Source organism: Carlito syrichta, unplaced genomic scaffold (assembly GCF_000164805.1).
Source record: "Carlito syrichta isolate Samal-C Ts95f unplaced genomic scaffold, Tarsius_syrichta-2.0.1 Scaffold314155, whole genome shotgun sequence".
NCBI classification, from domain to species: domain Eukaryota; kingdom Metazoa; phylum Chordata; class Mammalia; order Primates; family Tarsiidae; genus Carlito; species Carlito syrichta.
In genome coordinates, this window is record NW_007258251.1 from 138,404 (window position 1) to 159,545 (window position 21,142).

The following is a 21,142-nucleotide window of genomic DNA, read 5'->3' on the forward strand; positions in this document are numbered from 1 at the left end:
CCCCTTTTTTTTTTTTTTTAATTAATCAGAGTCTTACTTTTTGTTGCCCAGGCTGGTGTGCAGTGGCACGCTCATGGCCGTTGCAGCCTCGACGTTCTGGGCTCACGTTATCTTTCTGCCTCAGCCTCCCAAGTAGCTGGAATGTAGGCATGTGCCATCACGCCAAGCTAACTTTTTGATTTATTGTAGAGACAGAGGACTCACCAAGTTGCCCAGGCTAGTCTTGAACCACCTGGCTCAGGCAGTCCTCTTGCCTCTGCCTTCAAAGTTCTAGGATTATAGGCTTGCGCCACCACACCCAGTCGGTTTCCTCATCTTAAAGTGAGGAAAATGAGGATGATGAGACTATGCTTGCCTCATAGGGCCAGCATCAAGATGACATAAGTAAGTGGAAAGTGTTTTTTGTAAATTAAAAGCCCAGGACATAGGTGACAGTTGTTGTATGTTAACTTATATAAGTACATGTGTGTTACTTTAGTTTTGGCTTTCACTTTTTGGAGTTCGCATTGTTGATCCTGTTTCCTGGCAAAGATTATAGAGAGAAAATCTCTTGAGCCAAATGAACACTCACCAGGTCTGATTTTCCAGGCCAGTGCCAGTGCAAGAGCTGCGCAGCTATCTGAACACTGAGTGGCAGCTCCTGAGAAGCTGGGCCGAGAGCAAGCTGATTATAGGAGAATTCTCCTTTTTTGGAATTTTGTATACCATTCTTCTTACTATTTTCGGTCACATTTGTCCTATCTCATATTTTCCAAGGCTCACTTTTGCTTTCCCTCAGGCATTTGAAAACCATTTCAATTCTGTATGGCTAAGATTCTCAATGCCCCCTCTTGTCCAGAAAGAATAACAGTTACCACCTATCTGCTTTGAGGCATGAAAGAATGCTTACAAAGCACTTGGAACATTACCAGAGAAAGGCCGACTTGATATAAAGTGAGATTTTCTTACTAATAGGTGAGATCCTCACCTTCAGGAAGTCTGTACAGGATAAAGGGACAAACGAGGCAGCTGCAGAAATATAACACATATGAAATTAAACTGGTTGTAAACTCAGCCTAGTTTCTGGAATTCTTTTTCTTTTCCCAGATGGATGTGAGAATCCTGGAAAGATTTTCCAAGGCCACTTCTGTGCTGAGAAGTGACTTTCTGTTGTTGGTTTTTTTGGAGTTGGAGGCTCACTCTGTCGCCCAGGTTGGAGTGTACACGGCTACCACAGCAATCAACCTGCTGGGCTCAGGGGATCCCTTCCACCTCAGCCTTCCAAGTAGCTGAAACCATAGGTGCACACCACCATACCTGGCTAATTTTTAAAATTTATTGTAGCAATAAGGTCTTGCCAAGTTGCCCAGGCTGATCTCGAACCCCTGGGCTTAGGCAGTCCTCTCGCCTCTGCCTCCCAAAGTGCTAGGATTACAGGCATGAGCCACTGCGCCCTACTGAGAAGTGACTTTCTAATGAAAGGCTGCATTGCAGAAAAGATTTCTGAAAGGTTAACTACAGATGTGTAATCTCTTTGGTGTCAGAGAATTAGTAGTAAAATATATCCTCCCAGTCTAGAGAACCTGCTATATGTGAAGACCAGCATCTGTTGAAAGTAGGACCCAGCAGATACTGAGCCGAGGATGGAATTGCAACATGAGTTTCATGGTGACCCTAGGCTGAGGAATTCCCCTCTCCCACCGTGAAAGAGAAACCCAAAAGATCCAGCGAGCAGCATACACATAGGTCATCTATTTTTTTCTTTTTTTTTACACAAATGATCTAAGTTAGAAGATCTGGCCAGTTATGGTTGCTCATGTCTGTAATTCTAGCACTTTGGGAGGCCAAGGCAGGAGGATTGCTTGAGTCCAGGAGTTCAAGACCAGCCTGGGCAACATAGCAAGAGTGTGGTAGCACATGCCTGTAGTCCCAGCTACTTAGGAGGCTGAAGTAGAAGGATTACCTGAGCCCAAGGTATCTACACTGTGGTGAGCTGTGATCATCCCACTGAACTCCATTCAGCCCTGACTCATGAAGACATTGTAACCATAGAGTAAAGGGAGCTAGGAAGATGGGATGAGCAGTAGCTTGTGGCTTCATCCATATGTGCTGTGTCTGGCAGAGGAAGATATCCTCACCTGGCTGATAATAGTACAACAGTACTCTCTTCCCAGTGCCGGCAGGCTTAGGAGAGAGCACATGGATGGACCTACTGACAGTCACTTTGGGCACCTAAAAACCACCATTAGGTTTTTTTGTGTGACCTCATTTCCAGTTGGAAATCCCTTGCCTAAGACTCAGAAGACTTTAACACTAAGCTTTGTCCTGTACTCACAAATCCCTAACCAAAAATGGACACGCATTCTTAGTGTGATCAAGACAACAATAAGGCTGATGTCAGAGACCTATGTTTTGGATGTAGCACGGCAATGTAATTCATGTTTAAATTGTATTTTGATACTTGTTTACTTTTTTGGTGGGGAGAAGCAATGCTATCTCATTGTAACTCCTGTGGCCCATCAAATTCTAGAGGTCAGAGAAAGTGGGAAAAGCCATAGTGGGTGAGGACAGGGTAATAATGTCTCGGACAGAGGAGGAAGAGCTCACAGAGATGAGGATTGGGTGCCCGTTGGGTGCTGTCCATGCTCTGGTGCTGTATGGAGCAGTGAGCTCTATTTCTTGTGTGGGCAGAAGACACACAGTTGCTTTTAGTAGAATGCAGTGTGTGCCATGATGGCCACTGACAGCCCGTGGACCCTGGGGTACGACCTCAGAAGCAAGGTACAGTGATTCACTGCTCCAGGCCTTGGATCCTTGGGTCCCTGGATCCCTGAGTGGAGGTGGGGCAGGGCTATTACAAGTGTCCTGAGTCCATTTGCACTCAAGCATGATTGCAAAGTTTAGAAACAAATGTCTTCACTTCTTCTCAAATGTGTGTAGGACATGCTATTTATTAATGAGTCAAAAACAGGTTTTTTGGTTTTTTTAATTGTGTTTTCTCAATTACTGGCTATTGAAAGGACAACTGCCATGATGTAGAAGACTCTAACTTTAAAAAAATTTGTTTGCCAAACCTGTCAAATAATATGTGGAAAGACTAGAGTGGAGGGTGTAGATCCTGTGTGAGAGGGCTGGAGTGGAGGGTGTGATGAAAGAGGCAGGTGGGCCGCCTTCGCATCAGGGGCACAGAAGAGCTGCCTGGTTGCCTTCAGTGACTGGGAAGCCACCTGGACTTTTCTCCGACTTTCTGTAAAGGTAAAAGACAAACTGCAGGTAACAGAGCAGAGACAGCCGAAGTTCACTATTTTAAGGAAAGGTCGGTAAGGGAAGAAGAAAGCCCAGCAGGAAGGGCTTCTAGGCCCCAGGGAAGGAGCTGCAAGCTGGAAGAGACTGATGGTACACAGGAGAGAGGACTCTGAGCCATGGAGACTGTGTTCTTTTGTCTTCTCCTGTGGGTGAAGAACTTGGCCAGGACTCAAGCCTCTGTCTCTCTGAAGGAGTCGTCAGCAAATTTATATAGATAAATTCAGCATGTGCTCCTTTGTGTGCATTTGTCTTTCTTTGAACTTCTTTCGGCTGTTTATGAATCATTGTTTAAAATCTAAAAACTGGCAAACACATACATACCTGTATATTCCAGGTTCTAGTTTACAAAGGGCTTGGAGGAAGTTGGTTTCATTGGTGCCCCAGGAGTCCCCGGCATTGCACTCAGAGCATCATGGGAATCACCTGGGGCTTCTAGGAAATCCAGCCTCCCCTGGCCTGCTGAGCCAGAATCTTCAATTGTGTAAGAGCCCCAGGTGATGAGTGGTCACATTAAATCTTGAGAAGCATGACTCTGGATTAGAGGTTCTCAAAGTGTGGCTGCCTCCTGGGCCAGCGGCGTGAGCAGCACCTGGAACTTTTAGAAATGCACAATCATGACCTCCACGCCATACCTGCAGAGTTGTGGTTCTCCAATATTAGTATATCAGTACCAGCTGGATGTTTGTTAGGCTATACCCTTTGGACTGCATTCCCAGAGTTTCTGATTCCACGGATCTGCAGGTAAGGCCCAAGATTTTGCATTTCTAGTAAGTTTCCCGGTATTGCTGACCTGTTGGTCAGGAGCCACACTGATAACGCTGCCCTGGAGGACAGCTTGGGTGGACTGCTTCTGACTCTTACCCTTGGGGAGATTGAGACTTAGGGTGCCTAAGGTCTTGGAGGTAATACATATGAAAAAGTACTTTTGTTTTTGGTTGGTGGCTAAATATTTTAACATCGTACAGGTTTTAGAAACTGTGAGTTGCCTGAATTCTGGGTTCTCTTGTGTTGCCTCCTGGCTCTCAGAACGGGCCTTCAGTGGGGTGTCAGTGCGGTTGTAGGTAGCCTTCCGACATATCCAAGCTCACACTATTCTAGTGGAGAAGGGAGCAGGGGGCCCTATTTCCTCTCCACTTAGAACCTGAAAGATGAGAGCAGTTGACTGCCAGAGAAGCAACATAAGAACAGAAACCAGATCAGCTATTTTCCTCCGTGTTGTGGTGTGAGAGTTGCCAGTGCATTTTTGGCAGCTGGCTGGTTTTGATTTTTCTGTTGTGTTAAACACCCAGGATCAGCAGAGGCTTTCCCTTTCTTCTTTGGCTCTGCTGCCAAAGAGATGGGACTGGGTGCTTGTGTGTAGGAGGGCCCACTGTGAGAGTGCATAGGCGGGACCTTGTGTGTGCTTATGTGTGTCTGTGTGTGTATGCTCGTGTGCATGTGCAGTACACTGAACAGCAGCACTGTTGATAGCCCAGGTAAAGTCTTCCTTTGCACCAAAGATGAAAATGATCTAGACGGTTTTCCTTTGTAAAGTTGCCTCATTCTGACAGGCTATTTTGTGTAAAAGAGAAGAGAAGGACATTTTGGTGGTGACTTTGCCTCGAATGGCGGCATCTACTCAGCCCCAGCTAGACCTCGTGTCATATGTAAGCCATCTTGCCCTATGAGGGCAAGAGATGGTTTTAGGTCCAACCATCTTTAACAGTAGAATGATAGCAGAACTCTAGCTTCAGAGCCCTCAGCCCAGCCCTGCTACTTCTTAGTTGTATGATTTGGAGACAGAGTGGATGACTCAGCACCCCCACCTTTAATTTTCATATCTGTAAAATGGGGATGATAGTGCCTACATCTCAGAGTAGCTATATGACTTAAATGAGATTAAATGATCCTGTGCCATTTGGTGGTTTATTTAGGCCTTTTACTTAGTGCCTTCTGCTTTTCCAAAAACTTTTCTGCCGGACTACCCATTCTTCCAGGTCAACAACCTTTGGAAAGAATACTGAGAGCTGTTCTTTGAACCTGCCAAGCAAACACCTTCTTCAGGACCTTTGTGTTGGCAGTTCCCTCTGCCAGGAGTGCGTGTTACCCAGATCTTTGTATGGTTCTCTGCCTCACTTCCTTCACATACTGCTCAAGTGCCACCTTATAAGAAGTCCTATTTGAGAGAGTCCCCATCCCACAAGTAATCATAACATCTTTATTTGTGGTATCTGTAGTAGCCCCCAAACCAGAAACAACTCAGATGCTTGCCAGCAGGTATTTGGATAAGCAAATGGTGGTGTATCCATGCCATGGATAGTAGTACTCAACAGTATCAAGAAGTGAACTACTGTCACATGCAACGTGAATGAATCTCAGAGTAATTATGCTCAGTCTCAAAAATTATGAAAGGAGCCAGATGAAAAGGAGTACATGCTGTATGATTCCGCATATGGTATACAGAAGTCTAGAAAATGTCAAGTATTCTGTGGTGACAGAAACAGATCAGTGCTTGTTGGAGATTGGGGGATGAGGAGCTGGGATTGCAAAAGGGGCATAAGGAAGCATTTGGAGGTGATGACGCATATGTAGCTAGCATGCATGCTATGGGACAGCACAGGGCCAAAGCCTACCTCCCACTCAACTCTAATCACCACCACCTTACACATGTCCTAGGCCTTGGACTTCTGCTCCTGAAGGTGACTGGAAGCTTCCAGCACTAGGAGACTGTTTTATACTTGCATATCCTTGCTGATACTGCAATCTCGGCTAAGAATGCCCTTAATGGACACAATGGGATATGAGTTTTTTTTGCAGCTCTCCTCCCTTGGACAAGAGGTATTGGCTGGCCTGTACAGAAGGTGAATAGGTGATTAGCCTCTCTTTGAAGCCTTGATTTTTATTTAACTCTGTGATTAAGCAGCATTTGCTCAAGTTGAAAAGAAAAGAAAAACTCAGATTTCCAGGTGTTGTCTTATTTACCTCTTAAGTATCTCATAATTGGGCATACTAAAAATACTGGGTTGGCGCATAAGTTCATAGCGATTTTTGCTTGCCCATGGAATGCAGATATCACACGATGGTTGACTGATCACAGTTCATCATGTTTGCCAATTCTTGGGTTGACTGATGTAGATCGTTGTGGATTAAAGCATTTAAACTGTCTTCATCAAAGCCCAGTGGTCTTCCTGAACATGGAGAATCACCCGGGTCAAAGTGACCCTCTTTGAAATGACAAAACCATTTTTCTTGCCATACTTTCCCCAGTGGCATTCTCCCCATACATGGCACAGATGTTTCAAGCCACCTCCGCTGCCTTCATACCTCTTTTAAACTCAAACAGAAGAATATGTCAGGAGTGCTCGCTTTTTTCCATTTGACACTCCATTTTCTTTAGCCCACAGATAGCACTAAATTTCTTCAAGTTTGCAAAATGCAAGGCGTCGTCACAAGCTCAACATTGCTACTCCAAATGATAAAGCCCCAACACCACAGTGTTGCCATGCCAAAAACAAATGCTGTGAACTTATGCGTCAACCTAATAAATGACACAACATAGGCAAGGCTTGGATAATATTCTTTAGCCATATTTTATACAGTACGGCGAAAAAAATGGTCTTTTTAAGGAAAAGCAGATTATTCTTGTAAGTTGGACTCTATTCAGGGTTTTAGAGGAGAACCCAGGGAAGACCTGTTCTTTTCTAGATCCATGAGGCTGAATCCAGAAAGTTTCTGCCCAGTGACCTTTGGCTGCTCTTTAAAAATAGCTGTGACAGCCAGGCTCGGTGGCTCAGCCTGTAATCCCGTGCCTTTGGGAGGCTGAGGTGAGTGGATTGCCTGAGCCCGTGGGTTTGAGACCTGCCTGGGCAACTTGGAGAGATCTCATCTCTACAATAAATCAAAAATTAGCCGGGCGTGGTGGCGTGCGCCTATAGTTCCAGCTACTTGGAAGGCTGAGGCAGAGAAGGATTGCCGGAGCCCAGCAGGTCGAGTCGGTGGTGGCCGGGAGTGGCCATTGCACTCCAGTCTGGGCGACAGAGTGAGACTCCAGCTCAAAAACAAAAACAAAAACAAATAACTGTGACAAAAGATTCCCATTTAGGTTCAGGTTTCTAGATGGATCCCTTTGGGCAAGATCATTTGGCAAAGCAGCATTACTGACTGCCTAAAAGTCAAAGAGAAGGCAGCACCACAGCTCCCTGGGGTGGGACTGCACATGGGCCCAGTGGTGAGCCTTCAGCTGGATCTGCAGCTGGTGATCAGAGAGCAGGCGATACAGTTACCTGTGAACTGAGGGGTTGGGGGAAGGTGGGAAGTGACAGAGCTAAAGGCAAGGAATTTTGAGACCAAAAAAATAAAATAATTAGGAAGGACAAGATGAAAAGATGACTGTATAGCTGACTCTGTTCCCCTCTGTCTGCCTGTCTGTTGTTGTTTGCTAATCAGCTGTGGTGTCTGCATAATGATTTTGTTCTTGATGTCTTACAGTCCTGTCTGCTGCCTGCCCCACTGACTGACTCATTTTATTTCTACTCGTGAGATTACAGACCTTTGACTAGTTACTCATCTTGTCAGACATATTCAAGTGAGCTCAGGAAAAACAAAGACAGAAGAGAAGAGGAAAAAAGGGAGGATTGTTATTTTAAAGATTGCCTGTTTGTTGGTCCATAGATAATAGCAGTGATTAAGATGAATAATTTGCATTCAGGTTGTACTTGCTGTTTCAAAAAGCTGTTTACATAGTATATTTGTTAAAAGTAAGTCAGATTAGAAGAGAGCACCCAGTGCTTTTTTGGTGCTAAGGAAAATATTCTAGATGGGCTACCCAGGGATAACTTAATACTTCCCATCGATCATAAAAATTTCGTTACTCATAAATTGAGATTGGAGCTGCCTGAGTACAAGGGATGTGCAATAATCTTTTGGCTGTAGTTTTCATCTCTCTCAGCCAGAACTTGAAGATGACTTATTCAGCTGTAGGCTGCCTGACACAGTCAGAGGAAGACTCAGAACCTGCCCGCCTTTATGCTGCAGGGCACACCTGCCAACACAGGACATCTGGTACCTGTGTACTTGTTCTCTGGCCCAGGCAGAGACCAGAGTGGCTATTTCCTGGGAAATTCTCCCTGAGTCACAAGATGTATGTGCTGGGCAGGTTACGTACTCAAGAGTGTGGAAATGCAAAGGGCAGGCAGGCTGTCCAGGAGTATGGAAGCTTTATTTATTTATTTTTGAGTTGGAGTCTCACTCTTTTGCCCAGACTGGAGTGCAGTGACACACACGCTCACAGCCCCTCCAGTGTCAACCTTCTGGGCTCCAGTAATTCTTCCACCTCAGCCTTCCGAGTAGCCAGAACTACAGATGTGTGCTACCACGCCTGGCTATTTTTTATTTTATTGTAGAGATGAGGTCTCTCACCAAGTTGCCCGGACTGGTCTTGAACCTGCGGGCTCAGGCAATCTACTTGTCTTGGCCTCCCAAAGTGCTGGGATTATAGGCTGAGCCACTGAGCCCAGTCAGAAGCTTTATTAGTAAAGCCATTGATGGGGACTCTGCTTATATTTGTAAGAATTTCTTTTTGAGAAACAGCTTTACTGGGCTGGGCGTGGTAACTCATACCTATAATCCTAGCACTTTGGGAGGATTGCTTGAGTCCAGGACTTCAAGACAAGCCTCAGCAACATAGTGAGACCCCATCTCTACAGAAAATCAAAGAATGTGTGGTGGTGCATGCTTGTAGTCCTAGCTACTCAGGAGGCTATGGTGAAAGGATTGCCTGAGCCCTGGAGGTAGAGGCTGCGGTGAGCTGTGATCTCGCCTCTGCATCAACCTGGGTGACAGAGTGAGACTCAAAAACAAAACAAACAAAAAAGCTTTATTGAAGCATAAGTTATATATTATAAAAATCACCCATCTCAAGTGTGTAAGTCAGTGATTTCTAGTAACTTTACCAAGTGGTGTGACCATTACCTTAAATTAGTTTTAGGGCATTTCCTACCCACCTAGTTCCCTTAAGTCCTCTTAGAGTTAATCCCATCTCCCCCAACTCCAGGCAACCACTGATCTACTTTTCTGTCTCTATTGTAATAATTTAATTTCTGATTAGAAAGTAATAGTTTCCTATTTTGGATAATTTGAATAGTTCCAAAGAGACAAAATGACTGAATGAATTCAGAATCCCTTTTGTTGACCTGGTACCCAGGCTTCTCTAGCTGCTACCTTCTGCTGTCCCTTCTACTGACATGACTGACACGTGCCACATCAGGCCCCCAGTGTACCCTCCATGCTATTCCTTTTGCCTCGGCTGCCTCCCATTTCCACTTTACAAGACAGAATTTCCCCCTGCCTTTTAAAGGTCTGTCTTACATTCCTTGCTCAACAAAGATTTCCCTAGAGTCCAGGCTAAAGTCTAGGCTAAGAGTAATTTTCTCTTCTCTGAAATTCCATGGTGTTCTATTTATGGCTCTAAGAGTTTTCACTCAGTAGTTTGCTTACTTAAATCTGTGTTTCATCTTCCCTGTTGAACCTGAGGGGAGATGCCCTGAGGATTGAGGTTCTCTCTAACTCATCTATGTTTCCTAACCTTGCTATACACTTCTGACTTCCTCTTCTGCCACTCTCTGAGGGCTGTATGTGCCTCCTTTATAGTCGTTGTTTACTGTCGCATTAACCACTAGACTGGGAGTCCTGTCCTCAGCTTCCAGTACAGGAAGGTCACTCTTACTGCCAAAATGAATGAAGAATGAAAGCAAGTTGGCCAGGTGTGTTTGGATGTCCATAGATGGTTTATTCTTCCCCACTTGAATGTTTTGCTGTAGGTACCAGAGCTTAGTTGACCTCTTCTCACCCCATTGTTTGTACCTAAGTTCTTATTCGAATTAAATAACAAGTAATCTCAGAATAGATGGCTAAACTGAGTTGTGATGTTCTTTTTCCCAGCTGCGGAGAATCTTGATGTTCCCACTCACACGTACATACATTCATATTTACATGCCCCCTTCTTTAAAAACCTGCTAGGATTCTTCCTAGAAATACGATTTTTGACTTGTGGCACCTTAATCATTTTTCCCCAACCCACCTTATAACTAGATGGTTCTGGTGCCTTTGGCTAGTTGCCACCCAGAGCAGCTCTCATCCTCCCCTCTGGGCTGTTTTTGCTACCACGCCTGGTTATTTTTTATTTTATTGTAGAGATGTGGGCTCAGGCAATCTACTTGTCTTGGCCTCCCAAAGTGCTGGGATTATAGGCAGCAGAGGAATTAAAGACGGTGGTACCCAGTGAGCAAAATGATGGCGAGGGAAGGTTTTGTAGGAATGAAGAGTGCTGTAGGAGCAAGCTGGTATGACAGAGCTGGCTCAGCACTTGGGCTGCCTCAGGTGTCCTTGCAGATGGAAGAAAATGTAGCATGAGGGATGGGGGCCATGGCAGGACCTACATTCCATACTATGTTTCTTCCTACCATGGTCAACAGTGGAAACCCAGGTGTGCTTGCTCTTATAGATTATTAATCAGCATGGCAAGATTGGGGTGGTTGGGGGAATCAGCATGGCCTTTGATTACTCACCGTTCCTTCCAGCTACCCGTAAGACATTGGCTTAAACTGAACTTTTCAGTGTTTAAAAGTTTAATTCTTTAGGCTAATCTTAGTGAGTCACAGCTAATGACATTATACCTTGATGGAATGCCAGGTACATGAGAAATGTTGAGTTGTTTAATCCTAGGGCAAAAGTTACCCAAAAAAGTAATTTCTGAAATGACAGGGTTTTTATTTTTGTTTTTTTTTTGAGTTGGAGTCTCACTCTGGCCCAGACTGGAGTGCAGTGACCTCTCCCAGTCACCGCAGCGTCGACCTGCTGGCCTCCGGTGATCCTTCCGCCTCAGCCTTCCAAGTAACTGGAACTACAGGCCCACACTACCATGCTTGGCTAATTTTTGATTTATTGTAGGGTTGAGATCTTGCCAAGTTGCCCAGACGGGTCTCTAACCCGCCAGCTCAGGCAAATGACAGGTGTTAATTGACCATTTATTTAGCAGAATTGGTTGGCAATGCAGGCATTATTATATACCTTACCAGTAATCTTCCAAGTAAATTTCTATCTCCATTTGAAAATTTAGTGTGCTGAATAGTGTATGAAAATCAGATTCCATATTGCTTTAAATGGCACCTATATTTAATCTTCCTACTGAAGATAATTATACTGCAAATAAAATTTTATTTTGCTTGATTGTAAGAGTGAATACATAAGGTCCCTCTTCCTCTTGTCCTTCCCCTTTTATAGGCCTGTAATGTAGGAGCAGGTATCCAAGAATGGCACAGAAGCCACAGGGCCCCAGCAGTGGGAACTGGCAGTTGCACTGATTTCAAGACATTGTCTGAGCCCAAGGAAGTGCGAGAGTAGGTCATGAGCCCATTTACCACTTGAGAAGGGAATCTTGCCTCAGGCTTCTTCCTGATTGAAGCTTTAAATCTTTAGTTGATTTACATTTGAACTGCCAGCACAGCAGCCTTGCTGGCTATGAATGTGCCTGATTGTCAGGAGGCTTTGATCCTACCTGATTTAATCCATGGTGACAATTTAAGTCACTAGTCTCTTGCTTTCTTGCTTCAGGGAGAAGAACGAGGGCACTGAGGCTCTTGCTCTTCCTTTTCCCATTTATCTCTTTCCCCAACACCACACACACACACACACACACACACACACACACAATTACACACACTCACACCGTTTCTTCACTGACCCGAACACACACACACCCACACATACCCTTGCTCATGGATGCATCCACACTCTTCTACTCAAGTACATCCTTACACCCTCACTCACACTCACACATACTCTCATGTGGAAGCCCACAGTCACTCACACACACACTCACTCACACACACTTGTTGACACTTGCACACCCTCCCATCCTCACCAACATGCACATCATTCCTTTTCTCATTTGTACTCAGCTCCTTTGCCTTCACAGCAGGCAGATTTTCTCTTTGTTCCCCCTGTGAGGAGCTCGCTGGGGCCTTGGGCCCAGAGCTCTGGCCTCAGCACAGTCCTGGTTCAGTAGCTGAAGCAGTAAGTGGGAGTCAGGAATAGATGTTTCCTTTTATTCCAAGCTCTCGAAAGGTGATTCTGTCATTGACTGTTTTGAAATACTTTTCTTCATTGTAATGATTGTCTTCTCACAAACATTATTGCTTAATAATATAAGATTAATACTGTGAAAAATATGCTGATCTAGACTTTTCATTAGTCATGTTTATTTATAAGAGCAAATAGTTATAAGACTCAATAAAGCAATCATACATTCACCTGCTAGGTTTTAAGTGGAGGTTAGTTATTACCAAATGTTCTAATATCCTTACTATCTTTACTTTAAATTAACAAGGGCCTTGAATAAGAATATCCTTTTTGGTTTTGTTTTTCAGATTCAGAATATGAACAACATAATCTCCTTCCCTTTGGACAGTTTACTGAAGGGGGACCTGAAAGGCGTGAAAGGGGTATGACATTGACACCCTGACATCTGGGGCAACTTTCCTATCATACAGAGTCACAGTGAATTGACCTGTCTGAGCAGCAGCCACACAGTATGTTCTTACTGGGACAACAGGATGGCTTTTTTGCGGCCTCACCCTCCTTGATCTGCCATCCTGGGACCACCTTTCAGCCAGAGCTGTGGTGGTTCCTGGCCTTTCTGGCCTCCTGTTGGCAACAGAGTTGGTGAGGGGAGGAGAGCAGGAAGGGAAAGAAGCTGCTCTTTTGGAAACAGTAAGCAGGTTGGGTCTCTCCGTTGAGCAAGGAGACCTGCGAGAGAAGTCTGATTTTCTAGCTGGTACATCACCGATTTACCACTGGGAAAAGATCCTAGCAAGGGTGTAGTTTCTTGATAGGGAAAATTGCAGCCGTGAGGCATTAGCCAGCTTCATTTTCTGCCCTCCAAAGGATGTTTCGCACATCCCTTGCATCTTATAAACGCCCAGGCTGTAAGCTGTTTCACTGAGTAGCAGTCAGGGCTAGAGGAGTGTTTGGGTGCAAGATGCTGAGCAGTGAGTTGCTTTTGCACTTTGTTGGCCCTGTCAGATGTGCACTGTGAAAGGGAGATGATTGTGGCTGCGTTCTTGGGAGACTCAAGTTCTTTAACAGGATCTACCTATGATTCCCACATGCAGGACCCCTCACAACTGGGGTGACTGGAAACCCAGTCTGGCCCATCTCGGGTACCTCTCAGTGGCCTCTCAGAGGCCTCTCAGTGTCTCCTTCACAGAATGTGCCAGGAGAGAGCTGATAAAGCACATCATCCAAAGAACAGGTCAGCTGAATGAGCCCAAGAAACAGGAGGAAAAGGCACCCTAGGCAGAGGAAAGACTTGGGCACATCCAGGGAAACAGGAATTTACACTGCGTGTCAGGCTGCTGGTGTGCAGGAGGGGCCCAGAAGCTGACGGGGCAGGAGGGCCAGCTCATGGGGCACCTCGGGTGCCAGGCTGCAGCACATTGGCCTTAACATAAGACCATTGAAGAGCTAAAAAATAAAAAGTAAACAAACAAAAGACTTCTGTCTTCCAAATGCCCTGTCAAAGGGAGCATAAATAGGTGGAAACTATTGGTAGGATTTCTAGCGGCTCAGTGCTTCTTTTTGGGCCAGGTTTTATTAGAGGGTATGAAGTCCTGAATTTCAAACAGAAGAGCGCAGTGAGAAGGACGTAGGTGACCTTTGTCTTCCTGTTTTTGGGCTCAAAGCAGGGTTACATGGGATACGTAGATTCACATATCAATAAAAAAAATTAGGTTCTCTTTCTTTTAGAGAGAGAGATTGAAATAATTGCAAATTAAATGTTGCCTTTTGGCATTTAATTTCAGAATAAACACAGGGCAGAGGGTAAGGTACTGGTGACACAAGGTGGGCCAGGAGTGTATTAACTGGGTGATAGTACCTTACATTAGTCTCCCTACTTTTGTGTGCATTTGATATATTCTATAATAATTATTGTAAAAAGAGAAAGAAAAAAAGTAAATACTACCACTAGTCTACGTAAAAGCGTGTGCTCTAGGTTCTTAATTTTTTGTGGGATTACATCTATCATTTATTGCAGAAAATTATGTTCCCTTCAGGACTAGCATAGGGATAAGTAAGTTTATCTTGCACAGAAGTAAATGATCTGTCCTGCTTAATTTATTGCTCTCTATTTACAGGATCTGAAAAAGCCTTTTGATAAAGCTTGGAAAGACTATGAAACAAAAATGTGAGTGTTCTCATTTATAAAATATGTATAGGTAGTTTGAGATGTCAGTTTAAAATCAAGCCTTTATTGCTTAAAGGGATTGTCTAAATAAACCTTAATCTAGGAAAAAATTTACCTAAAACCATGTTGCTGTGGTTTGTCATGATGACAGATGCGTTCCTTCTTTAGACAAATCTCCCCTCGTTCCTTCTTCTATATCATAGTGGTTATAGAACGTTATTTTCAGCAAAGTTGATTGAGGGAAGTTGACGCCAATTTCTCTTAGGAGGTGTTTCTTCAGTTTTTGTTGGTTTTTTTTGTTTGTTTGTTTTTTTGAGTTGGAGTCTCACTGTCGCCCAGACTGGAGTGCAGTGGCCGCTCCCGGCCACCATAGCCTCGCCCTCCTGGGCTCCGAGGATCCTTCCGCTTCAGCCTTCCACGTAGCTGGAACTACAGGCGCGCGCTACCACACCCGGTTAATTTTTTTTTTGGATTTATTGTAGAGATGAGGTCTCGCTGCCCAGGCAGGTCTCGAACCCGTGGGCTCAGGCAATCCACTCACCTCAGCCTCCCAAAGGCACAGGATTACAGGCTGAGCCACCGAGCCCGGCCAGTTTTTGTTTTTAAATACGTTCTTCATTTTATTACCACTTAAGGTAGCAGAGTAGTTTTTAGCTTTCATCTTGTGAAAAGCATTTAGCTTTGTGTCTGTTTTCCTCTGAAACAGCAGTCTCCTTGGTTTTAGGAAGAAAGATTGTTCAATGCCCATCTTCTTCAGCTTTATTTGATTGCTTCAGTTGCCCAAAAAGAACTTGAAGAATGGATTAGCTGACTCGCAGATGTGTACCACAATTTCTGCTAAAGACAAGACTGCTACTGGTCTCCAGGCCATTGTGACATTTCCTATCAGGTTCTCATTCCAGAGTAGAGAGAGTTGAGCTAGACAGAATTGAGTTAGCAAATGTTGGGAATAACAGCTTCAATTAAATTAAATACTGGAAAAATAGAAACTATTATTTATTATTATTATTTTTTATTCTATTTTAAAGATGTGAGCACAATTCAGTTAGGTATATAAATAAATATTCATTATGTATGTACCCTTGTTGAGGTGTGGCCAGAGGGGCTCCCCCCTGCCGCCAAAAAAAAAAAAGCAGATTCCTACTACTGCCAATCCCACCCCTGTCTTTCCCTGGCAGTTTCCCACTACTGCCAATCCTTTTCTTACGATTCTTGTATTATGATAGTTGTTCAAGGTCTGCTTATAAGTGAGAATATGTGATTCTCAGTTCTTTGTGTCTGTGATAGGTCACTCAGTATTATAGATTCTCTGTCCATCCAGGTTGCTGTGAAGTTCATAATTTTGTCCTCGTTTATGGCTGTGTAATATTTCATCATGTATATGTACCACATTTTTTTTTATCCAGTCCTCTTTCGATGGACAGCACAGTTGGATCCATGTTTTTGCTATTGTGAACAGTACTGCAATAAACATATGTGTGCAGGTATCTTTTTTATAGAGTGATTTGAGTTCCTCTGAGTATATTCCCAGTAGGGGGGTTGTGGGGTCATATGGAAAGTTGATTTTTAGATCTTTTAGGAATTGCCAAAAGATTCTCTCCAGCACCTGTTCTTTTTTAAGTTAATGATGATGGCCATCCCAACTGGAGTTAGGTGGTATCTCAGTGTGGTTTTATTATTTATTTATTTATTTATTTTGAGTTGGAGTCTCACTCTGTCGCCCAGACTGGAGTGCAGTGGCATGATCCTGACCACTGCAACCTCAACCTCCTGGGCTCTGGCCATCCTTCCGCCTCAGCCTTTCAAGTAGCTGGAACTACAGGCGCGCCTGGCTAATTTTTGATTTATTCTAGAGACGAGATCTCGCCAAGTTGCTTGGACAGGTCTCGAACCCGCAGGCTCAATCTACTCACCTCGGCCTCCCAAAGGCCTGGGATTACAGGTTGAGCCACCAAGCCTGGCTCAGTGTGGTTTTAATTTGCATTTCTTTGATGACTAGCGAGGCTGAGCATTTTTTCCATGTATCTGTTGGCTGCTCATATGTCTTTTGAGAAGTGTCTGTTCATAACTTTTGCCCACTTTGTAATGGGGCTGTTTGTTTTTTTCTTTTTGGCACATTTGAGTTCCTCGTAGAACCTAAATATTAGGCCTTTGTCAGATATACAGCTGGCAAATATTTTTTCCTAGTCTGTGGACTGTGTCCCCACTGTCTCGATGGTTTCTTTGGCTTTGCAGAAGCTTGTCAGTTTGATGAGGTCCTACTTGTCTATCTTATCTCTTATGGCATGGGCATTTGGGATTTTGATCAGGAATTGGTTGCCAGTTCCAATTTCCATAAGGGTATCTCCTCCATTTTCTAAGATTGTTATAGCTTGAGGTTTTATGTTTAGGTCTTTGATCTATTTAGAGTTGATTTTTGTGTAGGTGATAGGTAGGGGTCTGTTTGAATTTTCTGCTCTGGTCAGCCAGTTTTCTCAGCACCATTTACTGATAGGTTCTCCTCTCCCAATGGTTGGTGGTAGAGGCTTTGTTGAAAATGAATCGGTTGAGAAATTGAGATTTTGCTTCTGGAATCTCTATCCTGTTCCATTGGTCTGAATGCCTGTTCTTGTACCAATACCAGGCTGAGAAACTATTTTTTAATTGCTTCATATTTACATTGCAATCACTGTGCCTTGGTTAATATGGAATTTTCTGAGTGGAAATAGAAACTTTCATATTAAGCTATCTGGTAAAGTGAGAGATGTTAAGAAAATTGCTTCAGATATAACTATAAGTATTTAATTGGGTTGTTTGTGTGTTTGTTTTTAAACCAACGCTGGGTATCTTTTCCATGTTAAAGAGTTACAAAGCTTAAACCATTAAACACCAAGTTGTTGATACTTATTCTATTCATGGGAATCTTAAATTTCCATACCTGAAGTTGCTTGGACTCTACATTCTGGAGTTTCATTAGCAATGTACATCCATGTGGAAGCTCAGGCGGAGTATTAGACTAGAGAACCTTGAAGGTCTATTCAGCCCAGGGAGGCTCCCACTTGTTATCCCTGGCCCTTTAGGATCCTTTGTCTGCATACCAATCCAGGGAAATGAATGGGGGGACATCAGCATATTCGTACTTCTTTTTTTTTTTTTGAGTTGGAGTCTCACTCTGTCTCCCAGAGTGGAGTACAGTGGCCGCTCCTGGCCACCGCAGCCTTGACCTGCAGGGCCCTGGCGATCCTTCTGCCTCAGCCTTCCAAGTAGCTGGAATTACAGGCGCGTGCTACCACACCCAGCTAATTTTTTGATTTATTGTAGAGATGAGATCTCACCAAGTTGCCCAGGCGGGTCTCGAACCTGCGGGCTCAGGCAATCCACTCACCTCAGCCTCCCAAGGCATGGGATTACAGGCTGAGCCACTGAGCCTGGCTAGCATATTCGTACTTTACAGATGGGAAACCAAGTCTGGGTGGTTTGCTGCTGGTCAACCAGTAAAAGAGTAATTGAGCCATGACCAGGGAATGGGTTTCCTGACTTGGGTGCAACTTTACTCACTGTCCCTTCTGCATCTGAGAGGACATACTCCTGTGCGTGACTGGACCAAGGGCAGAAAAAGGTTTCTGAAAAAACTGCTTGGGAGAGTCCTCCAGTTCTGAAAGGAAGATAGCATCAAATGCTGTAAAATCAAGACCCTGTAGATCTGGTTGGGACAGAATCGCTCTCAAAATCCCAGAATTTAGGAGCAGTACCCTTTAAAACTTGAAGTAATTCTAGGATAAATAAAGGAAGTAATTCTTTACCTATTAACATGTGAGATTCATTTTGCCCAAGATGCCCTGTGGTATGTAGCAACAAGGTTTAAGATGTCTGTAAAATTCCTAGGCAAATAGTCCCATACCTGATTATTAGAGAAATGACCAGTGTCTGGACTGTGTCTTGGTGCCTTTGAGGTGGTTTCAGGGGTTCTTTGGAGCTGTATAATTCTAGTCCCAGGGACCTCAGGGGCCCTCCAGTCCTACTCCCTCCCAAAATGAATTCATTAAGCAATATCCCTTCCAAATGGTCTTATTATAGGTGACTCACACCTATAATCCCAGCACTTTAGGAGGCCAAGGTGAGAGGAGTGCCTGAACCCATGGGTTTAAGACCAGCCTGGGCAACTTGAGGAGACCTCATCTCTACAATAAATCTAAAAATTAGCCAGGCGTGGTGGTACATGCCTGTAGTTCCAGCTACTTGGAGGGCTCAGGCGTAAGGATTGCCTGAGCTTGGTAGGTCAAGGTTGCGGTGGCTGTGAGCATGCCACTGCACTCCAGCCTGGGCGACAGAATGAGACTTAAACTAAAAAAAAAGAAAAAAGAAAAAAAAGAAAATGCTAGCTTATGTTTTCTAGTATCTACTTTGAGGCTTTACAAAGTATCTCTTCCCTTGTCTTTCTGGCAGCCCTGTATATTTTTTGAGTGTTTTCTGTTGATTTTGTGTAGTCTCTTTTTCTCTAGAATAAATGCCCATAGTTATGTCAAACTCTTCATAGTGGCCATGATTCTGTGTTCGTTTTTGATCTGGTCACTGTTCTTTGGGTACGCTCCAGTGGTCAGTTTTCACCATGAATTGCACACTTGACATTTATGTACTACAGTTGAGACATGAGATAAGCGTGGAAGGAGAATGAAGTTGAAAATATGAAAAGATGGTTCATTTTCTTCTCCCGCAGTCATGTGAGCACTGTCGTAGGTCAAGGCAGGAGACTAACATGGCCTCACTAAGTGAGGAGCAGGTGGAGAGGAAGGCAGAGACTAAAGGAAGTCTGGGGAGAGGAACAGTAGGCAGGGAATTGTCACATGGTTCCCTTTGGATTCTCAGAGGGCAGGGTAAGCTTCAGATGCTGGTAGTGAAGGAAACTTCCTAGTCATATATAGACTTTCTACCTCCTCTGACCCAGACCTAACTCAAAGTAGGTGCTTAGGAAATCCTTGTTGAGTAAGTGGTGGGAAGACCAGGTTTGACATTTTTATGACAACATCCATTTTCCTTTTGAGTGAGTTAAGATGCTGACCTGTCTTGAAATGTGTGGTGAATGTTTGTCTGGCAGCCTGGGTAACGGGATGACTTTGAAACTGTCCAGTGTGGTATACCATGCCAGGAGGCATCTTCATTTATCCTCGTTTTTTTTTTCATACATAGAACCAAAATAGAAAAGGAGAAAAAGGAACATGCCAAGCTCCATGGGATGATTCGAACTGAAATTAGTGGAGCTGAAATTGCTGAAGAAATGGAAAAGGAGAGGCGGTTTTTCCAGCTGCAGATGTGCGAGGTAAGATGCCAGGAAGTAGCAGGTCCTGAGAACCAAGGCTGGGTGGAGTCTGCCCCCGTCTGCAGGAACTCCCTGGGGGAGCATCCTGCTTCTCAGCAAGCATTGTCTTTTGACTTATATCGGTAGCTTCAGAGAAAACACCATGTGTATTCTTGGACTCCATTTGTCTCTATGTTGACAATTTATTTTACTAGGGGAGTCTTAGTCTCCTGGAGGGTGGGATTAGGTTAACTTAACCCCAATCTTTTCTTAAACATAGAGAAAACCCATTTATAAGTGGTAGCTAAACACTGAATATATGTGGGCATAAGAATGGGAAAACAGACACTGGGGACTCCTAAGCCAGGGAGGGAAGGAAGGAGGTAAGGGCTGAAAACCTACCAACTGGGTACCATGCCCACCACCTGGTACAACAGTGGAAGCCCAGATGTCACCATCATGCAATATACCTGTGTACCAAACCTGTACATTTACCCCTTGGGTCTAAAAAGAAATAAAAAATAAATTTTTAAAAGGTAGAGAAAAACCACTAAATTTAAAAAATGTTCTTTCTGGTCTCACATACATACTCTAAAAGTTGACTCCTCTCACTGGGACCTTGCTAAAATGCTTGCTTACTATTTAGGTGATTTGTAAATGAGATATCTGGGCTCCCATTGAACCAGCAGAGTCAGTGACCAGCTTGGAGTGAGGTAAAAAGTCAGCTGGAAAGAAATGCAGCCTGAGAGATGGCAGTCCATGTCATCCCCTGTATCAGTGTGTGTGACATGCTATGGGAAGCCTTGCCACCTGTCTGGAGCAATTCCTCCTGACCTCACCTGCTCAGCGTGGGAGTGCTTATACAGCCAGGAGGCCCAGGTGCCCTGTGGAGCATCTCTGCTCCATCCTGCAGTTTCAGCCCTTTCCTCGGGGAGGGAAAGATGGCAGGATGGTCACTCTCAGAGCCTTTCTCTCAGATCAGAGATCGTCAGTCATGAAGGCCTTTGCTTGCAGCCTTTCTGTTTGTGTGCCTTGCTTGCAGGTACTTGTGTATGAATGACGTATGCAGTTGCCACCTCTGCCTATGGCAGTGCCCCTCATGCTAGATGACAATTATTTCCCTCTCACAGCAGTGCAGTCTTAGATTTTAAATGTACAAAATGCATGAGTGATATATTTTTATTTTTTAATTTTTTAATTTTTTTTTTGAGTTGAAGTCTCACTCTGTCGCCCAGACGAGTGCAGTGGCCGCTCCTGGCCACCGCAGCCTTGACCTGCTGGGCTCTGGCAATCTTTCTGCCTCAGCCTTCCAAGTAGCTGGAACTACAGGCGTGCGCTACCACGCCCCAGCTAATTTTTTT

At 44.2% G+C, this 21,142-nt stretch overlaps 1 protein-coding gene across 2 annotated transcripts in view; it reads left to right on the top strand.

Annotated features, from left to right (window-relative positions):
* Positions 1 to 21,142, top strand: part of ASAP2 (ArfGAP with SH3 domain, ankyrin repeat and PH domain 2) — a 128,415-nt gene that overhangs the window by 23,092 nt on the left and 84,181 nt on the right. For both annotated transcript variants that reach the window (XM_021719117.1, XM_021719118.1), the window contains exons 3-5: positions 12,690 to 12,764; positions 14,457 to 14,506; positions 19,673 to 19,802. In XM_021719117.1, the coding sequence (XP_021574792.1) occupies positions 12,690 to 12,764; positions 14,457 to 14,506; positions 19,673 to 19,802 (255 nt within the window). The remainder of the gene's footprint in view (positions 1 to 12,689; positions 12,765 to 14,456; positions 14,507 to 19,672; positions 19,803 to 21,142) is intronic.